Source organism: Parasteatoda tepidariorum, chromosome 4 (assembly GCF_043381705.1).
Source record: "Parasteatoda tepidariorum isolate YZ-2023 chromosome 4, CAS_Ptep_4.0, whole genome shotgun sequence".
NCBI lineage: Eukaryota > Metazoa > Arthropoda > Arachnida > Araneae > Theridiidae > Parasteatoda > Parasteatoda tepidariorum.
The window spans coordinates 84,793,693-84,816,518 of NC_092207.1; the positions used below are offsets into that span (position 1 = coordinate 84,793,693).

At 31.9% G+C, this 22,826-nt stretch overlaps 1 protein-coding gene across 1 annotated transcript in view; it reads right to left on the reverse strand.

The window, feature by feature from the left end:
• Positions 1-9,963: 9,963 nt before the first annotated feature.
• The window catches only part of LOC107456793 (T-box transcription factor TBX20), a 109,919-nt gene continuing 97,056 nt past the window's right edge, over positions 9,964-22,826 (reverse strand). Inside the window, exons 5-7 of the mRNA XM_016074747.3 lie at positions 16,309-16,385; positions 12,242-12,342; positions 9,964-11,047 (exon numbers count right to left, since the gene is read on the reverse strand). Coding sequence (XP_015930233.1) covers positions 10,542-11,047; positions 12,242-12,342; positions 16,309-16,385 — 684 coding nt within the window. The 3' untranslated portion in view covers positions 9,964-10,541. The remainder of the gene's footprint in view (positions 11,048-12,241; positions 12,343-16,308; positions 16,386-22,826) is intronic.

A 22,826-nucleotide genomic window follows, 5' to 3' on the forward strand; every position in this document is an offset into this window, starting at 1 on the left:
CAAAATTTGGGAGCCACGTAAGAGAATTATATATATTAGATCAGAAACACATCATTAAAAGGCAGAATGCTTTGGTGTTTTCAAAACAAAGCAAACGTTGCCACCGGCGGAAAAGAAATACAGCCAAAATTTGGGAGCCACGTAAGAGAATTATATATAATAGATTATGCATGCAATTTACAGATGAAGTAGTCAAGATCGTACTTACGGAGGTGAGCGCGAAGGGCAATTGTCCTGGAGTCTGGGACTGCTGAGGGCCTGACCAAAAATCCTTACAGAAAATTAAAGCTTATTAATTAGTTTTTTTTAAATAAGAAAACTGCATAGAATTTCTTTTTATCTATATAATAATTACAAAATTGCATTAAGAGTCTTAAAAATATGAATCAACGAAAACAAAATCGACAAAATAAACAACAAAACAAGACTTTTTTGCTTGTCCCGTGGCCTTTGAAACCTTTGCTCAGCATTGAATGTAGTTGTCTTCTTCCTCTGCTGCACCGTAGCTTTTGTCAGCCCAGCATAGACACACATCAATTAGGTATCTGGTCTTACCCCAAGAGCAGAGGTTATCGAAACGAAACAAAACACTTGGACAAAATCCTCATTGTTTGTTAGGGTATGAATTTTTAATAAACGTAAAGTAAGCTGGACTAAAAATACTTTTAAATAAATTAAGATAGCTTAAATACAAGAGAACATTAAAAAGTTGGCATAATAAAAGAAACTTATCTTCAAAGACACCATGAATAAATCAACAGCAGCACGCCAATATGGTAGGTGTATAGTTTGTTATGTAAAGAACTCCCCTAACCATTCATCTGGAGTAGTGGCGGTGACTATGGTTACAAGGTTTAACCATTTCAAGTAGGGGTGTTGAGCCATTATTGAAGGCAGGTTTTGTCTCGGGTCGATGAGAGAAAAGGAATCGGGGGAGAAAGAAGCTCCCCTCTTTGAAATGCGCTATTTCTTGTTTCCATAGCAGCAGATGGCCTTAGACTTCGTGGCGAACGGAGTTCTTTCTATAGACAAACTATAGGTCCTTCTTCTTGACTCGTAAAATGTAATTCAGAGATTGTCCGATAGAAAACAGAACTAATTTCCTCATAATCAAATTACCCGATCTTATTCCATGTCTTCCAAATTTTTTTTTATAATGACAAGCTCGCTTAAAGAGGGATTCCATCTGCTATTGTAAAATATTGTTATAATTGTCTCTTACTGTAAGCGTGTAAATGTATATTAAAGTTATATAAACAGTTAGTATTCGATTTCGTTATGCATTGATTTCAATAAAGTCTTTTTCTGTTCCTTTAACTTCTTCCTATCCTGAGAAACATTGTATACATCAGATTAATATCATTTTCCGAGATGACACATGGCGCCTTAATCCTATATTCACTTTGACAGGTATTCGCTGCTTATTTTTTTTTTTCTTCCTTATTTATTCTTCCCATCTTTGCGTTTTGAGCTTTCTATTAGATTCGCAACGGCAGTTTCTCATTCCTTTTAACATTTTGATCGAAAATTCCTGTTTTTTAATTTTATTTTTTATTAACTGGTCAACGATAGATACGTTGTCATCTTATAAGCAATATGGAGATATCACAATGAGAATTAAATTCGATATTCCGAGTTTTTCCAGGTTGATGTTCATTGACTAAGGGGCTGAAAGCAAATTGAAAATAGGTTAACGGTGTACTTTTTTCTCTCTGATAATCTTCTTATACAGTACATTTTCGATCATCAATGATTCGTTAGTTATTGGTTAATAAATTAAATTCAATGTTAAACCTGAATGTTTAAAAAACAATTTATGAAAATTGTTTATAATACCGAAGTAACATTAATATATGGATAGATTTTTTTAAAAATTTTTGTGTTGATAATTTAAATATTAGTTAATAGTTAATCTACTAGAAAGCGTAGGACTAGAGTAATCAGCCATTTGAATGTTCTTTTTCTCAAATTTATTTTTACGACTATTTTAACATTTATCTATATTACTTGCAGTTTTGTCTATTTAAAAGGCAGTTTTTCGAAGGCTCCGTCTTAATATGAAAGTCTTAATAGTAACTATTGTTATAACTGTTGTGAGTTCGCAACTGTTATCACTGTTACAATTAGGTCAAGCCATGGCTGTCTACGCTTATTTTGAAAATGGCGCAAAATGTCAATATGCAAATAGGCCACAGTTTTGTGAAAATGAAAACAGTTTGTGGTCTAATTTTTTAATATTTAAAAATTTACTGAAATGCTGCATTACCTGGGCCCATAAAATTTGCAAAAACTGAGAATACGGCAGTGATCTTGATAATTTTCCTCTAGGTTTGAAAAATGACGCCAAATTGGCGACTTTTCAATTTTTTTTATAACTTTTAAAATATTTAAGTTGTTTGTCCGTTCTAAAGTCCAGATAATTTTTCACGGCAAAATGATATTTATAGTTTAAGATCATGGTATTGCTTCGAGTGTAAGGCACTTAAACTATGTTTTTTTTTTCTATTTTTCTAGTTGACAGAGATTCGAAAAACAGTGTTAATAAAATTTTATTTGTATTTCTTTTTATAATAATGGAAAGTTTTTTTGACGTGATGATATATAATTGCATGGTGTACACAACATCAAGTATTTATTGTCATCTTGCATTTGTGTTTGACTATGTTTCTTGGATATCGCCTCCTATAATTTAAACTTGTGGATCAGTTCTGCCTGCGTAAAATCTACAATGAATCTGAATAAAGTTTAAATTTGGACGATTACAGGGTCCTGAATATGTACTCCAAGTACAAAACAACTGAACCCTCCATAACATGGAAAGACTCTACTAGATGCACTTTATTTTCAAATAAAGGAAGACATAGGAAGGAAACGAAATGAAAATTTCTCCGTTCTTTGTTTATGAGAAGAGTAGTTCTTATACGTAATAGAATTGTATGGCAAAATCAAATATTGCTTAAATTAAATTTATCAAGTATTACATTTAATATTTTCATGATGCTTATCAATTTTGAGTAATTATTATCTTTCATTGATATTTAGTAACATTAATTATGTTTTCAAATTATGAAATATATTCATGAATAGTATTAATTATGTTTTCAACATATGAAAAGTCTTCAATTTGAAACCCAATGCGTGTGAAGCTAATCACTGATCTCTAACATATGATTGGATTTTTAATATTTCTTTTTTGAACTAGATTTTTAAAAATTCCGCCGAATTCTAATTTTATAATTTTTGGATCAAATTAATTTTTAATGAAATCGGATTTTGATTTTACGCACACTTTCATAAAGTTTCCGAACATTTGCACTGTTAAAAGAAATTATGGCTCATTTTAATTGATTATGAGAAATAAATTTGAACTATTTTTTAATCGTTCTCGCCAAGAAGCAAGAGATAGATATACAGATTTCCTTCTCTATTGAAATGAGATAAGAGATGAGAGAAGTTAAGTACTTGAATTGGGTTGAACAAATTTATATCTCTTTCTTTGAATTGTACAAATATCTCTTTCTCTCTTTGGAATGAACTAATATTTCTATTTCTCTGTGAATTGAACAAATATTCATCCCCCCTCTTTGCTTTACATTTTAATTTACTTTACTTTATACTTTGCTTTAAGTTTTACTTAATACTTTACTTTGTGCTCCTCATTTTACTTAGCACTTCACTTTTACTTACACTTAATTTTATATTTTACGCTTTACTTTATACTCCACGATTTACTTTGCTTCACACGATACACTTTATTTTACTTTCTCCTTTACTTTACATTTTACTTTACTTCACTTTAATTTTTGCTATACAATATTTTTTACTTTACTATACTTTTTGCTATGCTTTACTTGGCATTACTTTTTACCATACTTTTTAAAAGTAATTATTTACGTATGCTATTAAAAAATCTAACACTAAAAAAATAGCGGATGATTTAAGGCTTAAAATTACAATGCTAAAATTCTGGATATTCTAAGCTTCAACTCATCTTGATTCTTCGCCAACGTAAGCTTCAAGCTCAAAGCACTGAATTAGTAATTCAGTGAAATATAGAGTACAGTGAAGCTAATTGGGTATAATACGAAAAAAACACAACTACTTCGATTTAGTAAGAACAACATATGACGCAATGCTAAACGAATGGAATTTAGTTGTTGTTTATTTAGTTATTGTTATTAGAAGTTGTTGTTATTTGTTTTAGTTGTTGTTGTTTATTTAGTTGTATTTAGTTTTAATAACTTTTCTTTATAATGCAATAAAATCTGGCTAGCAGCTATTTAAACGATCGAACACTTCGTTTGTTTATTTGTGGCTTGAAGTTAGGCTCGCAGAAAATGCCGTTCATGGGTTAAATTTAGTAGGAACAACACAACCTGTGACGTAGGCCAATAGGGCAAGTAACTATCATCAAATAAATCAAAGTTGAAGTTGTTAATCATGGTGACTCTCATTGATGTTCAATAAATGTGAATGAATGACCAAAGTTATTTCATGCACAAGTCGCAATAGCTCAATGAGAAAGCTAACACTTCTGCAATTTTTAAATTACCCCTTGTAACTTTTAACATTTTGGAAAAACAACAAGTAGAACCAATACTGAAACATTTATTTCTTCTTTGCAGTGACGAACTGACATACAATTTTTATTTGATTAAGTAGAGATGTAGCTTCAAATTTAATGACGCTACATAGCTCAAAATTTCATTCCTCTTTCGACAAAGAAACTGTCAAAATTGGAAGAGAGTTTTTCTCTCGGACCGAACGTAATTCAATTTAAAGCCGCCATTCGCAAACGATATTATTCGCGCGTAAAAATTCTCTGTGATGTATTATTTGATTATTCTTTTAACAACCATTACATTACTTTATTTTAATCTCAGAGTGTATAAGATTCAGATTTAATTGATTTAATGGTGAGAACTTAATTGTTTTTACAATTAAAGAACTTCAACGCTCAAAAATAATTAAAGACGCTTCAACAAAACTTCAGACGATAAATTTCTTTAATGTAATATGATAGAATTAAAACAAGATTTGCTGATTGTGTAATTCAATATATTAATTGTTTGAAGATATATAGCTTGATTTTTAAAAAAAAAAAAAAATTTCCCGATGAGGCAGTTTATTGGAAAAGATTTTAGTCGTGAAGTAAGATTAATTTTAAATAATATTTTAATTTAGGAAAGATTTACGAATTAACTAGTAATATTTCCTTATGTAATTAGCTAATCGAATAATTCATATAATTAAGCCAAGGATTATAAATTCCTATTATATTATAAATGTTACACGTAAATCTATTGAATTATAAATACTACAAAGAAATTTCTATTGTATTTTTTGTACCCCTGTGCATTGATATGAAGTTTTTTGACATATTTTGGATTGCCTTACGGAATTTATTGATTTAATTTTATCTGTTGATTTTTTTTCCTTCAATAATGCAATTTATTGTTCATTTATTAATTTATTGTTTATTTATGAACTATGTTTCGCTATCGCTGTTTACTTTTTCTACGGAAACTTATCTGAATATTTCAGCAGTGAAGTAAGATTAATTTGAAATACTATTTAAATTTAGAAAAGGAGTCTACACTCCGTGTTCGCTCCACACATCAGCTCCCGAAATTGTTTCTTGTTAATTATTATTTTTTCCCCTTGTTATTAGAATGTTTTTTGATAATTATTGTAGTTTTATGTTTGAACTTTTTGCTACTAAGACAATCATGACGCAGTTGATTTGTAAGGGAATCATGACCCTAGTTTTGCAAAATCATCATCTGTGATTGAAAAAAATTAACTTAAGGTATAAAAATTGAGGAATTCAGTACGAAGAAATAAATGAGAAGTAATTTTACTCGTTAACGAGATTCATTACAGTTCAAAAAGGAAACGGTTTTCATTTCCATTTTATTAAGTTCTTTTTAATTTTTAAGAACTTCAATATAAATGTTATAACTTATATCTGGCAGTAGCTCTATCTCTCTCTTTGTTACTTTTGACATTAACTAAAGAGCGAACTTATAAAATAAAGATCTCTAGAGAGAAAAAATATATTTTTCCCCAACAATGAATAAATGTTTAATATTTAAAGCAAACGAACTAAGAAAAAATTCAAGAAAAAAGCACTTTAAATTGAACACAACTTTCGAACAAATTGGAATTTTGAAAAATAAATAAATAAATTTGGCTAAATTAATAATAAAAAGGGCTTTTTCAGCACGTCAAATTTAATACAGTAGTTTAATTACTGCAATCTGTAGGGTGGTCAGCATGGTATTTTTATTGGTTATATCAAGTATTTATTAGATTGGTAACTTAATTATTACTTATCAAGTTATCGCTCTCACGCTATCCTGGAATAGATAGTAAACCTCCTAGGGTAAATAAATAACGCTCTCTTTGTAAACAACGGTTGAAGTTATCTGCTACGAAATCAGGCTTGTTTCGTGAAAACCAATTTATGCCATGAGAAATAGGGAATGTATTTCAAAATATAAAATACGATTTATTTATCATGTTGAAGTTAGTGGGTCAACAAATATGGATAGAAAGAAAAATGTTTCCAACCATCTTCTGTTTCAGTGTCAATAAAATCGTCCTGACTACAACATAGAACAACAGAGTTATCATTGATCGCAATTTTTTTTTCTCTCTTAGCATTGCTGCACGTGCTGTGTTGTGCAGCACGAGACACAATAGTACACCATTCCAATGTCGCTCTAGTACAAGGATGGCAAACCTTTTTCTATTAGTGTACCTGTTAAATTACGTTTTTTTATTTTGAAGTGTCTAGTGTGCTATTTTGTTATTGAACTAGTGGTACGTGTAGTAAGTGAGATACCATATTTTCAAAAAAAAAGAAAAAAATTCATTTAGTCACTGCTTTGATTTCAAACCATAGAATTACATAACCATAGAATTACATATTTACTGTTTAGTCATTAACTTTCTTTAAATTCAAAACAAAGCGGTTTCTCACAATTGATTATATAAAATTCATTGATGAAAACACCTACTTACAGCTCATTACACTCACATATAGTTTGTCTAAAGTAAGAACTCCCCTAGCCATTCGTCTGGACCCATGGCGGTGACTATGGTAACGAGGTATAACTATTTCAAGTAGGGGGTGTAGGGTCATTGTTTAAGACAGGTTTTGGCTCGGTCTGGTCTGCGAGAGAAAGGGAGTCTTTTTCTTTGATCTATCGTGTTAGTCCTACATTGAAGAGATGCTACCCTCCATGAAATACGCTACTCCTNTTGTCTTCACTCTTTACAGCTCATTACACTCACATATAGTTTGTCTAAAGTAAGAACTCCCCTAGCCATTCGTCTGGACTCATGGCGGTGACTATGGTAACGAGGTATAACTATTTCAAGTAGGGGGTGTAGGATCATTGTTTAAGACAGGTTTTGGCTCGGTCTGGTCTGCGAGAGAAAGGGAGTCTTTTTCTTTGATCTATCGTGTTAGTCCTACATTGAAGAGATGCTACCCTCCATGAAATACGCTACTCCTGTTACCATAGCAGCAGACGGGCTCAGACTTCGTGGCGGGGGGAGTTCTTACCGCAGACAAACTATACTTCACAAGAAAATACCAGCTTCTCCTATGACTTCAACTTCAACGTGGAAGAAGCACTGGTCGCTTGCGTCCTGGGAAAACACATAACGGCGTCCAAGAATCACTTTGGGGCTTTTTTTTTAAAAAAAATGTTATCTTAAGTGAATATAATTGAGTAAAAGTAATTTAAAATAACTTTTTTGCGTGCCATCTAAATACATGTGGCACCGAGTGACACGCATGCCATGGGTTCGTCATCTCTACTCTCGTACATCGTTCCTTAAAAACAAATTACGGATCTTTCTAGCAAAAATAAAGCCTTAAAAAATGAAAACTACGCTCTTCACGACATTAAAATATGGATTAAGTTAAGCACCAAAATACGTTTTCTCTCAATCATTTGTTTCTAAAGCAACTAAGGAACGTTTATCAATGTCGAAATTTAACGTCATCTAACGTAAATAATTCATTTGTTTTTACACAATGAATATCATTTTGTGGAATATCATTTTCGTTGGATTAAGTTTAGGTTATGAGCAAGCTTTTATGTAAAATGGTTACAGTTCAGCTCAATTTCGGTTATACATATAAACTTAAATAATATTACATTAATTGTAAATGAAATAAAGTTATATATACTAAAGACAAATTTATCGGGAAAATTGTTTGATTGAGGTAAATCTTGACAATAATTAATGCCAAATGATACTGAGTATAGATGATAGTTTTTGATGAGATGAAATTCTAAAAACGTTTTTATTTATCTAATAATGATAAGTCACCGGAAAGGGCAGCAAATGATAATACAAAGAAATTCATATTATTTTATCATTTTTAATTGTGTAAGTAGATACTTTATCATTATTGCGTAAGTATATACTTTATCATTATTGCGTAAGTATATACTTTATCATTATTACTTATACTTTATCATTATTGCGTAAGTATATACTTGTTCATTATTGCGTATTCGTTAAAATTTGCTGTTTACACTGCGGAAACATTATTTTTTCTGTTGCATGAGATTTTCTAACAGATTATCGGTGAGTTTTCAAATGGAAAAAGCTCGAAATGCGTGTTTATAAAAATAGATACAGTCAAAAATGTGCTTTTTTTTTCAGTTTTCAACCCAAATTTAACAACTAAACAGGGAAGTACGAGCTTACTTTTCCTTACTTAATACGGGACTAAATCCTGAACTTCGGATTCTGGGCTGCCTAGTATATTACAGATGTAACTTTTCAAGCGATGTCTTCCTGTTCAGAACTCTAAGCGATAAATTGAGTATTAAAAGTGAAATACCAACAACGTAAATTTAAAACCACTATTATAAATTTATAGCCCACGTTGCTACCTAGTAAAAAAAACTGTTGACTTTTAAAGTTTTTTCAGAAACAGACTCGTTTAATAAAATATGCCAAGTGATTTATACAAATGAATGATTATTTGAATTAATTAGTTTTTTTCTTTAAAAAAAATAATTGTAAAAGAAGTTTGAAAAATGGAATCAAATTCTATGTCGATATTCATAAACCCGCCTCTCGAGCTCTGTCCATTTTTGTAAACACGTATTTTGAGTGGTGGTCATTTCATAAACACGGATTTCGAGCTTTGTTCATTTTCTCAAACAGGCATTACGGGCTCAGTCCTGATTTAAAAACTCACAGGTCTTAGATATTTTCGTATCACTGGTTTAAAATGTGCAGTCGGTCTCTTTCTACGAGATACAGTGTTTACGCAATTTTATAAGATAGGATTTCCAGGATCCAAGATTTTTTTTAAAATTCAGTCGAGTGACTGCAATGTACGTTGGGTGTTACATGAAGAAGGCTGTAATACATTTTCAGTTTCAGTTGTAATGCAATAAGTTATGGTCATTTGTTTTTTTGTCCTACGTGTTATTTTCAAAGGAACAGATATGTACTTGTACATACATTCAAACCTATACGTTCTTTATAAGGTTTTTTATAAGCGTAGACAAAAAGTAAACTGAACTAAAAATAACATTTTGAAAATAATCTGTAGCTTTCGGAGCAAAACTAATTTCAAATTTGAAATCCCCACACCCAAATTATTCAATATCAAGTACTTGCATAAATGCAACTGAACATTTGTCCCCCAGTCTCATTTAAGATTTCTTTTAACCTGTACGTAGAATAGGTATTTGGCTTGTAATAAAAAAAAAGGTATTAAATAAGAAAAAAATGCATTTACTTTTATTCGTAGTTAAAATTTTCCTAACTTTTCTATTTTTAAAATATCTTCCAGTTATAAATCTTTTCTTCGAGTAATTGTTAATGGGTGATATTCTATATAAAGGTCTAAATTGTGGTTGTTTAATTTGAAAGTAACAACAAAAATGACTTTCTTAGGCATCTTTCAATAAAAAGAAGAAAGAAGTTGTAATATATTTTTATTTATCACTTTTTTAAAAGTTTGATAATAAAGAAACACGCAATTAGAAACAGTTCAAAGAGCATTTTTCCTTCTTGTCCTCTGCTCAGATGAAACCAAGTTTCGCTTTTAAAACCAGCCACCTTTACCATTGCACCAGGAAATAGGTTAAAGTTCTTCATAAGCATTTTAAGCTTTCTACTGTTTCATGCTTAGAAAAAGAAACCTTCATTACAATTATGATGAAAGACACAAGCAGGAAACGTAGACATTCTATGACTTCCTCTTCTGTTGTCATAGTAATAGTCATTGTTTACAATCTAACAGTTTCATAGACATTCAGACCATAAATATAATAATTTCTGTTTCTACATAACTTTGTACACTTTCACTAGCTGAGAGCTATCAATGCTTCGAGATTCTATAAGATACAAAAGCCTCTTCAATCATTTTCAACAGACAATTTTTGCGATGTCTCTGACCCAAACGATATCCGGGAGCGTTTTGTCTGGATTCTTTTTTGAGCATTCTGAGCTGTGCAAATTTCTAATTTCAAGACATTAATTGAAACTATAATATGCTAAACTTGTGGTGCCAGTACATCACACTCTGAGTCTTTGTTCGACGATGATTGCACTAGCCGAGGATGAAAATATGGGTGGTATTTCAATCCAGGATACAGCGGGGGCAACCTTGATGCAGTCACTGGGATTGAAGAGTATAGTGCTCCAGAGTGACTTGAAGTCGGTACCGACGACATAGTCGGTGAGGAACTTATAGGCGAAAGGCTAGAACCTCCGGCAGTGCTTCGTGTTGATGATGGCGGTGGCTGTAGATGAGGTGGAGTTCCGGATATGAAAGCAGTCGGACCACCAGCTCCAAGTAGAGAAAATGGCGGAAAGGCAGATCTCTGTAGACCAAAGTAGAGACTCTGTAAGTTAGCCTGATTTTGTTGGGATTGATGTTGAGCTGACATCAAGGCACTCAAGTCTGCCATGCTTAGAGGGGACGATGGAAATTTCCATGGGGAACCTGGTTGACTCGCCATGAATAGGAGATCGGCACTCGATGGCATTCCTCCTAAACCTGAAAGAAAAATACATTTTATTTAAATCATGCTAATTATATTTGAAGAAAGTTTTGAGAGATGCTAAATCATTTTTGAGTTATGAGTAATAGAATAAAATTGGAAGCAATGAAATTATAATTGTACATATGCCACGTACGAATGGATGACGATTAAAGAACCAAAGGAGTCAATCGAAAATAATATAAAACTATGTATTCTGAATTTAAGAAACCAATTGTTGTTCTTAAAAGAAAATAAAAAATAAAAACGTTACTGTTTAACAGTTGGAACGTATGTAACATTATAGAAATTTATTTTCATTTCTTTATTTCTTATTTTAGACATTTACTAACTCGTTAACAATTTAGCAAATTATACATAAAAATAAGTATAGTTTTTGTTTATTAAAGGGTTAGGCCATTCTGAAGTCTAAGGAAGTTTCCCAGTTCTCAATAATTCACTGCTTGCTTCTAAAATAATTTCAGAAGCGTTTCAATGTGGAAAAGTACTGACATCAAGCTCATATTTTTTAGATCTGTATAGTCTTAGATAAGATTGCAGAGGTCTGTTTTGTCTTCTGTTTCTTTTTATAAATGAAAATAAGCGTCCATACAGGACTGGGTTGATCGAGAGATACCTTAAAGCTGAAGATATTTAGAAGATGGAGTGGCCTGTCAGATCTCTAAATCTGAATTCTATTTCCATAGAGCATATTCTGAGATGATCTATACAGAAAATTTGCAGCTCGTTACCTCTATCCAGAAACCATCGCAACCTCCGGGATTTATTAACTCAAATCATTCGCAAAGCCCGCAAAAAGTTCATTGTGAAACATGGATTGCCGTCAGAGTGATTCATAACCTATATTAAACACTCCATAAGTTCCTTTTTGCCACAGAATACGTTTCACTACTAGGCTCTGATGCCCGCAAACTTGCCTTGAGTTCATGCCATTACCTTTTTGTTATCCTCGTTTTTACCGCATTCTGGATTATTTTAACACAAAATATAACTTGATTTTGTTCACTATTTCTTGTGTTTTTGCAAAAAAATCGCTTGATCTTTAACTTTGTAATTCAAAGAAGTTTACTCAAAATAACAAAAAAAAATTGGTTTAATAATGTGGCGTTGTATGTAGAACTTAAATCGCGTTTAAATCATCATACAATATTTTGTATTTTGTACGTATGGATTATTAAAGAAATAATTACCTGATAGAGCATACTGATCAGGAGGAAGTTCACCGGTCATGAGTGTTCGGAAAGGTGAATATCGAAAGGCGTGTTCTCTCAATAAGGTCTCCATTGACTCCCTAAAAGAAATACAAAACTTATAAGAACCAAAACTAAATTAATGGAAAAAAATTGGTGCAATGAGATTATGAAAATAGAGTTTTTGAGAATTTATTTTTTGAGAAAAAATTCAGTTGCTAGTTTTTTGCCCCAAAATCAAAGATAGCATTTCCAAACAAACCATTTCCTTTTCAAATTTTGCATGTTATTTACTCTTACTTTGTTATTTTTGCTTGATTAAACGAATTTTCATGGAAAGGGGGGATTGAAACCTTGTTTTATTTGTGTGATAAATAAACTTATTCTTATAGGTTTAATTAAATGCCATATCCAATGCGTTCTTAAATTGTGACATCCTTGTGAGGATAGATAATGTCTCACGGCAGTATAATTAGCATGTTTAGTGCAATGGTGAGTTTGAAAATCATTGTATATATTTTATATTTTCGAAAAGCTCGATATAGTTCCTCTCATTTTTTCGACATTTAATTTAGAGTGATATTAGTTCTCCTAGATACTACTGAAAACACAGCTTCCCACAGGTATTAATTAGCAATACATATTTGATGAACATGATTTGAGGAAATTATCATAAATTTAGACTTGAAATTATGGACACCTCGCGGCACACACTTTGAAAACCGTTGCCATATTCCAAAGATGAGCTTCTCATGAATTCAAAGTTTAAAGGGTGCGTTTCTTGCCATGAAGGTTCAAACGATATATTTTAAAAGTATTCACTTAATTTTTATTTTATTTTTCACTCCCTTTTTAAAACGGAAATATCAAGTAGTAACCTCATATTTTTTTTTTGTGTTCTGTAATTACCACCTTTAGTATATGCCTTTACAGTAGTTGTTAAAAATATTTTAGAAATAAGGCACTGTATATCATTATTCAAGCTCTGTAAAACAAAAAATACTCTCAAAATTGGGCAAATCACTTATGAGAAAAGCGATATGCATAACATTAAAGTCAGCTTGATTACTGACCAAACCTGGAGGCGTTTCTGACAATCGATATTTGACTTCTTTCCATTTTTTCCAGCAATGAAACAGGTTTTGATCTTTCAGACTCTCATTCTCTGTAGTGATATTTGATAGCTATTGATAGCTATTTTCATTTTTTCTTAGCTTAAATATAACTAATGCGACCTCTTATATGTCCACCTTTTTGCTTCACGGATTCTTAAATTAATGACGTTCATTTCAAGCATCCTTTATTTAAAGGCTCAAAAAATCATTTGGGTTCCAGACCTCAGATGACGACTTCTTGGCCAAGCTTTCTCCTTCAAAGGAGAATTCAAAAAGAAGTGAAGTTGAAATGGTAAGCTAGAAAACCAGATCTATACTCTAACAATAATCATCATTTTGTCCCTTGTTATACACCATTTCATGATCGAGTTTGGAGCTTTTTTTCTTTAAACAGGGGATATAAATACAAAGGGGATAAACAAGAGTTCTTTAAAATGCTTAAATTTTCGTTCAAATGCATAAAACCGAGTTTCTCCTTTACAAAGTTACAGAAAATATCTAAGGCTGGGATAGCCAGGTTGGTAGGGTGTTGGACCCATGTCCAAGAGGTCGTGAGTTTGATTCCCGCCGGCCGAAAATTCCTCGGGTAGTAAATGGAGATTGGTGTACGTTAAATCTGTCGGGTCACAAAGTCATCTATGTTCCCAAAACAAATCATACCTTTGGGCAGTAGCCCATTTGATATGGTGGGCATAATCTTCGCCAATCACGGATTGGGTTTCAATTTTTTTTCCAGTCTATATGCACTCTCTCCGATTATGTCTCAAGAGGCTTTTAGCTCTAATGCAATGTGCCTGGCTGTTTCAGAGCTGGAAAATGCTCAATGTCTATAAGTCGAAGTAATTAATAGTATTTTATTTCAGTAAAATTACTGAACCTTCTGCGAATATTTTAACGGACTCAGTATTCCCCAGTGCGGGTTCAGTATTTTGCAGTAGATTGTCATGTAAAGTTCATTTATTTATTTTTTTTTCTTTACCGTGCAATTAAATTGCCTTCAAACTAGAAACAGAAACAAATAAGCATTTAAAATATATGAAGCTATCTTTAACAAATTTTACAGATCAAAGCTGTCACTCGCTAATTCTAAAACCCGAAATCGATTCTTCTGGAAGTACGGAGTCCTTAAGAGAAATCTCATTTTCGAAGTCCAGGCTCTAATTCTGAACGCAGACCTAAGTCCAGCGGTAGTATTAATGAATTCGGGGCGGCATTTTGACGTAGAGCGGACTTAAAGGTGGGACGTGCTTGGAACTAAATCGCTAATTTATTCGTCCAGTCAGTGCCTGCACCATTAAGAATAAAGGGCTCTTCTCATTTCCATTCGCTTTTAAGCCCTTTTACCCATTTTACCCTAAGCTCTTTCGGGCATAATGGTCATTCTCATTGATTAGAGTAAAGCACTGACTTAACGGTGGGATATTGTTTCATAATGATGGCTACGAATAAATTTCAAGAGAAGTGTTATCATTTGTTATCTAGAGAAAGGGAGACATTTGAAAATGCCCGATAAGATCTCCGACATGGGCAATTAAATCTATGCATTCTTCATAAAATTTTCAAACGATTTTTTATTTTCCTTTCTAATTCGGAAGCCAGCTTGCTTATATTAGGATTAGTTATTGGCGATGATTATAGCTATATGTATTATCAAATGATTAAGCTTAAATTTTGGAACGTTTTATGACTATTATTTTAAATGTTTCATGTAAGAAGTCACCTGCAGGGCCGGATTATTCATTAGGCCAGACTAGGCCATGGCCTGGGGCCCCCTTAAAAATTTTTTTTTGAAAATAACTTTACAAAAATTAAGAAAAGCAATGATTTTTTTTTAAAAATAATCAATTTTAAATATATATTAATAAAATACGATAATTTTTTTAGTTCCAATTTAACAAAATAAAGTAAAATTTAATTTATTGTTATTTATTTTTATTTTAAATTTGCTTTCTTAAATGAAAAGATATATAAATGCTTTTATATTTGAATAAATAAAAAATATACGAGAAAAAAAATTAATCTAAGGGCCCTAAAAATTTGAATGGCCTAGGGCCACGTGTGCGTTTAATCCGAACCTGGTCATCTGTGAAGAGAAGCAATTTGAAAAGTAAGTTTTTTTAAAATTGAGAAAATGAGACGAAGTAATAATATTTATGTGCATTACAATACAATGGAACGAACGTTGATATTATGAGAAGATAAAAAAGAAGATAAAAATTGGTGTCTGACAACGTCATTCCACTTAATGGTATTGATTATGTTATTAAAGATGGTGATCCAACTTTTAATTAAATTGAGATTACAAAATTAAATTTGAAGCTCCTTAACATATTATTAGTATTATTATTAATTTGTTAATTATAACGTATGAAACGAGAAGTTTTTTTAAGCGTATTTTTGAGAAATTATTAACAATGCATATGAAGTTATATGAAGTCTTATGCTTTCAAGCCCGAAGAGAATTAAATTAATTAGGGAAATTAAAAAGAGAACAAAAGACTATAAAAGGTAGTTCTCCTGTTTTCTAACAGATGGCGACACATACATGTAAAAAGTTTAGTTACCTCTTCTGGCTGATCGTGAAGTTACAAATGAAATCGCTGATAGTGAAGAGTTAAAAATAAATAGGAAATTAAAATGTGATATTTCTTTTTATTGAAGAAAATGAGGGGCAGGAGAAATCTGATTTTTTTTTTCTTTTCTCATAAAGAGTTATAAATAGTGTTTCGAATTAAACTGTGCATAGCAAATAGAGTTTCGAACAAAATTTTTGAATTACGTATAATTCCCAGGTTTACTATAAAAAATTATATCTGTGATCATTAGTTGCCAATCGGTAGGGAATATATGGAGATGTCAGCCTTTTTTTCCAATGGAATTAATAAGGTTAGTAATAGAAATAACAAATTTTATTGTTCGTTAAATAAATTTATTAATGAAATTTTTTTTTACCTTTCCAAATCAGTAAGTCTGGAGGAATCTCGGAATCCTTTGGCAAAAGGATTGCTGTCGATTTTCAACTTTGTTATCTAAAAAGAAAAAGATAAACAAAAAATTACTATTATTTTATTTTATAATTAGTACATTACGATATTATTTAAAAAGCTAATAATTCATAGTGAATAAGGACGTAAGAATTGATGTAATTGTTTTTTTCTTTTCTTTTTATTTTAGTGTGACTGAAATTGAGATATTTTGCAATCAGACGTTAAATCGTCGCAGATATTAACTTCGGGCAAATCTTTTTCTATTTCAAAACAAAATATCGCATTTAAATGCAATGTACTTCACATGCATGATAGTTAACAAATAAATAACAACTAAAAAGTTTTTTTTATTTCAGAGATGCAATTAGGGTATTTTAATAATGAGAGCAAAATCTTTATAAATTAACTTCGCGCAATCACTCCCCCCCCCCGAGAATAAATGAAAAAAATAAGTAAAAAATTGAATATCAAACTTCACCTGACCCNCCCCCCCCCCTCCCCCCAAAAAAAGAAAGTAAATATTTGCATTTATTTGCAAACTAAAAATCTGTAATTTTCTTTTTTTTTTTGTTAATGCAATTATGGTATTTTAATAGCGCGATAACATTTTTTTAACTTAACTTTTATTCAATATGCAAATTTTTTCTTCTCTCTCTATTTCCCTCTTTTTATTTATTTATTGATGAGAACATATATTGCTTTTCCATTACAAACCTCACATATTTGTAAGTAGTATACATATAAGTTTTATGATATTTTGTTTTATGATATAAAATGAAAACCCCTTATCATTTAGAGCTTATCATTAAAAGCTACCTGGAAATTTGATAAACACTTTTTACATTCTAAAGATATTCAAATCTGACTTTTTTCATAAGTTACCATACACGATTCTGAATAAAATTCAGAGTTTTTAAAAAAATTTTTGAATGTTTTCCGCGCATGCGCAGTATGAAACTTTAAATACTCATATCTGGCGCAATTTTTAACGAATTTTTTTCAAATTTTAGAATAAATTTTTTATTATCAATTAAAAATTATTCTAAAAATGTTTAATTTTATTGAATATTTATGCAGTCACAGTTAGAAAATGTAAAACAAATAAATTAGTTTCTTATAAAAAGGTCCATATCTCCATGATTATTTAAGCTAGGTTCACGAAATTTTGCGCAAATATTTCATTTTCTAATCAACTAATATGAATTACAAACTTATCGCTGTATTTTGTGGCATAGGGAGTTCGAAAATACTATTTTTCGTTCGTAAATTATTGTCTGTCCTTCAGGCCTCTAAAAGCTTTAAACTTTATTGATATGTATGAGAAATCGCATGACTTAAACACTTCTAAAGTCTTAAAATAATTCTTCAAGTGTTTCTAGAGAAATTTTTAAAAAAATGAGTAAGTATAGAAGTGTTTCTATTATTTTGTCCAACCCCTGTATATATATAAGAAAGAAAGAAGGGAAAAAATTGAAAAAAGAAGAAAATAAAAATTATGAAATTTTTAAAAATTTAAAAAAAATTCAATTTTTACGACTTTTTTTAATTCCATTCAAATTTCTGAATTAAAAAAATATTCTTTTAAGTTATTACTCTGATTATAAAAATATCCTCAATTGCGAATTCGGTCACTGGGTAACTGTAACTAATATTTGACGATATAATAATTATCTGTACAACGGAAAACTATAAATAATTATCTGCACAATGGAAAATTATAAATAATTATCTGTATAATGGAAAACTATAAATAATTATCTGTATAATGGAAAACTGTAAATAATTATCTGTATAATGGAAAACATTTCTTTTTATTCAAATTGAAGTAATAGCGAAAGGATTTTATTTTTCGTCACTTTTGGCTAATTTTTTTTACGTATAATTCGTGCAATCTTTCCCATTAATTTATTTGTTATTTGACAAGAACAAATATTGCGTTTGAATAACAAACTTCACCTGACAACTTCAATAGTTCGCAAACAACATCTTACATTATCTGTATAGATTGTTGTAAAGTAAAAACCTCTCTCTCAAACTTAAAAACAATTATTTAGTTTTACAGTCGCCGAGTTCATCTCGCCTGTTGTCAAAATTAGGCCCCCAAAAAAAGGGGGGGGGGAAATCGTTTGCGTGGTGGAGTCTGTAGTTCAGTTTTCTTCTTATTCCATCAAATTTTCTCATCAACATGGCGATTTTAGCAAGAGATTATGTCACCGCAAACGCAAACATTGACTTCGCGGGCGATTGAATCGAAAGACGAGATCAAAATTCTAGGTAACAATAGGAAGGGTTTTCTCTTCTTTTTTTTTAAGTTGGTTGAGCTGTCACATTTCGCTCATGACATTCGATTTGAGGCGGAAGTTGCAAGGCCATCACGATTTCTAGTTCCTCATCTCTTACTATTTCTTCTCGCGATTCTAAAACGCGAAAGAAATGCCACTGTCGTCAAGATGATGTCATCCCGAAAGCATTGATTAGATACTGAAAAGAATTGTTTTAGCTAACTTTTGTTCGAAGAATTATTTTTACCGTAGAATGCATAACTCGTATCGAGAGAAAATGTGATTGCTGTTTAGTTTAACATACGAGGAACAGTTCTAATTACGGAACTGTTCTGATGGTTAACAAGCCAAGTAACAATCAAAACATAGGACTTGTAGGATAAATTTGCCATCGTGGAGGACTTTTTGATGGAACTGACCCAGATTTGCGTTACATGAAGAGGAAAACCACCAAAACCGCCCACAGTTAGCTTGACTGCAAGGGGACTCTAATCAATGATCAGTCCATCACTGAGTATATTTTACGTCAGGATAAGTGCCGGGTGTGAAGTTCGTATAGGCCAACCATAGCTGGGATTCGAACCCGGTTCACCTAATTAGAAGGCGAGCGCTGTATCCCTTGAGCCACCACGGCTCATGGTAACAATTTTGTAACCATCGTTGAACAGTGATCCCATTTTTTGAGTTTACGACTACTAATGCTCAACTCCTTATCCTTACAATTTTGAATCCAATCCAGAAGACAAAGGGAACTCTTGGATCAAGTATTGGGAGAAATTTGCTTTCGTGGAGGACTTTTTGATGGAACTAGCCTGCATTTGCAATACACGGAGAGGAAGACCACGAGAACCTCCCACGGTTAGCCTGAAGGCAAACGGACCCATGATCCGTCTACCACTGAGGATATTTTACGTCAGCGCTGTGGTCTATGCAAGTCGGATGCGGATTCGTATCGACCGGCCTTTGCTGGGATTCGAACCCGGTTCACCTCATTGGAAGGCGACTGCTCATTCCCCTGAGCCATCGTGGCTCAAAATGGAAACAATTTGGAATAAATACTCATTATGTTACCTAATTACGCCACAAAAACTTTACTTGCCAAATAAGGTATTATTACCTATGCATTTTCTTAAGCTGAATTAGATGAAATCGAAACAATAAAGCAGAACTTATAATTTGTTACAAGACTGTCACTCATTAAATTTTTAATTTTTCACTGATATTTGAATAAAACCCTTATAACTATAAAGCTAACACTTTTATCGGCTTACTTTCGATTTTATTGAATTTAGCGTAAGAGAAAATGAAAGAGGAAAAATGTCTTACTTGTCTAAATAGCGAAGTTAGTCGCATGAATGGACATAACTATACGAAACCTTTATAGCTTCTAAACTATATCAAAATCTATCCAAAACGAAAAATATCTATCTAACGAAACTATCTACTTGATTTAGATTTCCTTAAGTACAGTATAAAAATACATAGGATTTGGTACTTCGCTTGCCTTGGGTACGGTAGGTACTTCATGTACATCGCATTAGAGTTGCACAATGGGCTATTGGCGATGGTCTGGGAAATATCATTGAAGATGATTCGAACACATGTCATCATAATTTTAATAATCTGCAGAGAGGATGGCACCCCCTCTTTTGCAGCCCAACGATTTTCACGCGAATTCGAGCATTTTACAGTAGAATAGATTACCGACGACCGATAACGCACTCCCTTGGTCCCTGCACATGCTGATCAAACTGGTCACCCACCTGCTTACTGATCGCTGCCAGAGATTAAGATCTCTTTATGATGAGAGAATTGTCCTTTTACGAAATCTTATATTAAAAACTACACGCAAATTGAAATTTTGGAACATTTTGAACCATTATATCGTTCCTAATCTTAATACAGGGTGTCCCAAAACGACCGCATAAACTCTGCACAGCTAGATTCCTCGTTGGGAGTACATAAAAACTGCCCAAAGAAGCGTTCTTGTACGATCCATAGTTTACAAGAAAAATGCGAAAAACAAAGTATGACGTCACTGCCGGTGCAAGAAAAAACATTTTATTGAAAATATCAACAGCAGTATACTATGCACAATTTAAAGCAAATGTTCAAAGTGTCCGCCGTACATGTCGAGGCAGGCTTGAGCACGCCGTGGATATGTCCAATAAAGTGCTTTTCTTCTTGCACCGGCAGTGACGTCATACTTTGTTTTTCGTATTTTTCTCGTAAACTATGGATCGTACAAGAACGCTTCTTTGGGCAGTTTTTATGTACTCCCAACGAGGAATCTAGCTGTGCAGAGTTTATGCGGTCGTTTTGGGACACCCTGTATAATTTCCTGCTACCTTAATATAGGATTATGTTTTTGCACTACTTAATATGGATTATATAATGCATATAAATTATGGCTTAATTTAGAATCTTATGGTTGCAGCATTTAATGGTTGAAAGTTGATTTTTTTTCCTGAATGACATTGACAGTAGTAATAGCCGCGGTTGGTGCGGCGGAAGTGACGTCATCATGGAAAGTCAACCGGAGCTTATTTCTGCCCCAACCGGAAGTTGCTTATTTCTGCCCCAACCGGAAGTTGCTTATTTCTGCCCGTCTATAACCGGAAGTTGCTTATTTCTGCCCTCCTACATCCGGAAGTTGCTTATTTCTGCCCGTATACTTATTTCTGCCCGCCTGTAGTTTCGATTTTAGTTTCGGTTTCTGTGTATTATTTAATTTATTAGTTTTTTGAGAATAGCCGCGGTTGGTGCTACGGAAGTGACGACATCACCCAAAGTCAACCGGAGCTTATTTCTGCCCCAACCGGAAGTTGCTTATTTCTACCCGCCTTTAACCGGAAGTTGCTTATTTCTGCCCGCCTATAACCGGAAGTTGCTTATTTCTGCCCGTATACTTATTTCTGCCCGCCTGTAGTTTCGATTTTAGTTTCGGTTTCTGTTTCTTATTTAATTTATTAGCTTTTTGAGGGTGGCAACACTTATTATTTTTAATATTAGTTTTTAAGGATGGCAACACTTAGAAACTTTGTTATTTGGATAGATATTGTATAGTATGAAGTTATGACGTCATCTCTTATTACGTAACACATAAATGATATCATACTTTTACTCTAGTGGCGCCATCGATGTGAGAATTTTAGAAATAAAATAACTTTAAATCTATTTTAATATTTAAATCTGTTTTAATATTATTTATTAAATATAATTAAGGCTGAGGGTCGAACTCACGCCAATCAAAAAGCCTTCGTGGGTCAGTAGTTGGATATCATAACCACTGACCCACGAATGCTTGGTTAGATATGTGTTAATAAGTTAAACTTTTGTATTCTGAACACGTGTATAAATGAAAAGGATTTGATATCAATATCTTAATACAGTTTCATAGATATATTTTTCACTTAACCATTTGACAGTTATTAAATAATTATTTCTGCCCTACTAAATGCTATTATAACTTTCTTTCAGTGGCAACACTACTGACCATACACGTGTTAATTATTACATAATAAATAAATGATATCATGCTTCCTATTCTAATGGCTCCATCTATACTTAAATATTAAAAAGAAAATATATTAATAACTCTTAATTTAGTTATTTTTAATATAAATATAGTTGATATAATAGACTTTAATTATTATTAATCTAATCAATATTAATTAATACATTTTAAATAAATTGATTCAGTATCAAAATAAAAATTATATTTATTAAGTACTGTGAATATTAAAAATATTAGACTTAAAGGTATATTAATTTTAAATCAATGAATATTATTTTATAAGATTTGATTTTATAACCGTCGTTCGGATATACAGCTATCAATATAGTCTTTGTCATTATTGAACTCAGAAGACAAGAGAACCCCTAGATCTTGAGACAATACATGTCTTCGAAGTGGACTTTGTGAGTACCCATGTTATATGAATAGGAAAACCACGAAAACCTCCTACGCTTAGTCCGACGACAAGAAGTGGGCTTGGCTTTGTTAACCAGTATCCTGTGAATGTACAGAGATCAGAGGAAAAACTTAAGGTTTTAATAAAATAAATGTTATCATTTTATATATATTCTAATGGTGTCATCTATACTTAAAATGTTAGAAGTTTAGTTATTTTTTGATATATGTATAGTTGATATAAATGACTGTAATTATTATTAAACTATTCAATATTACCTATTATTA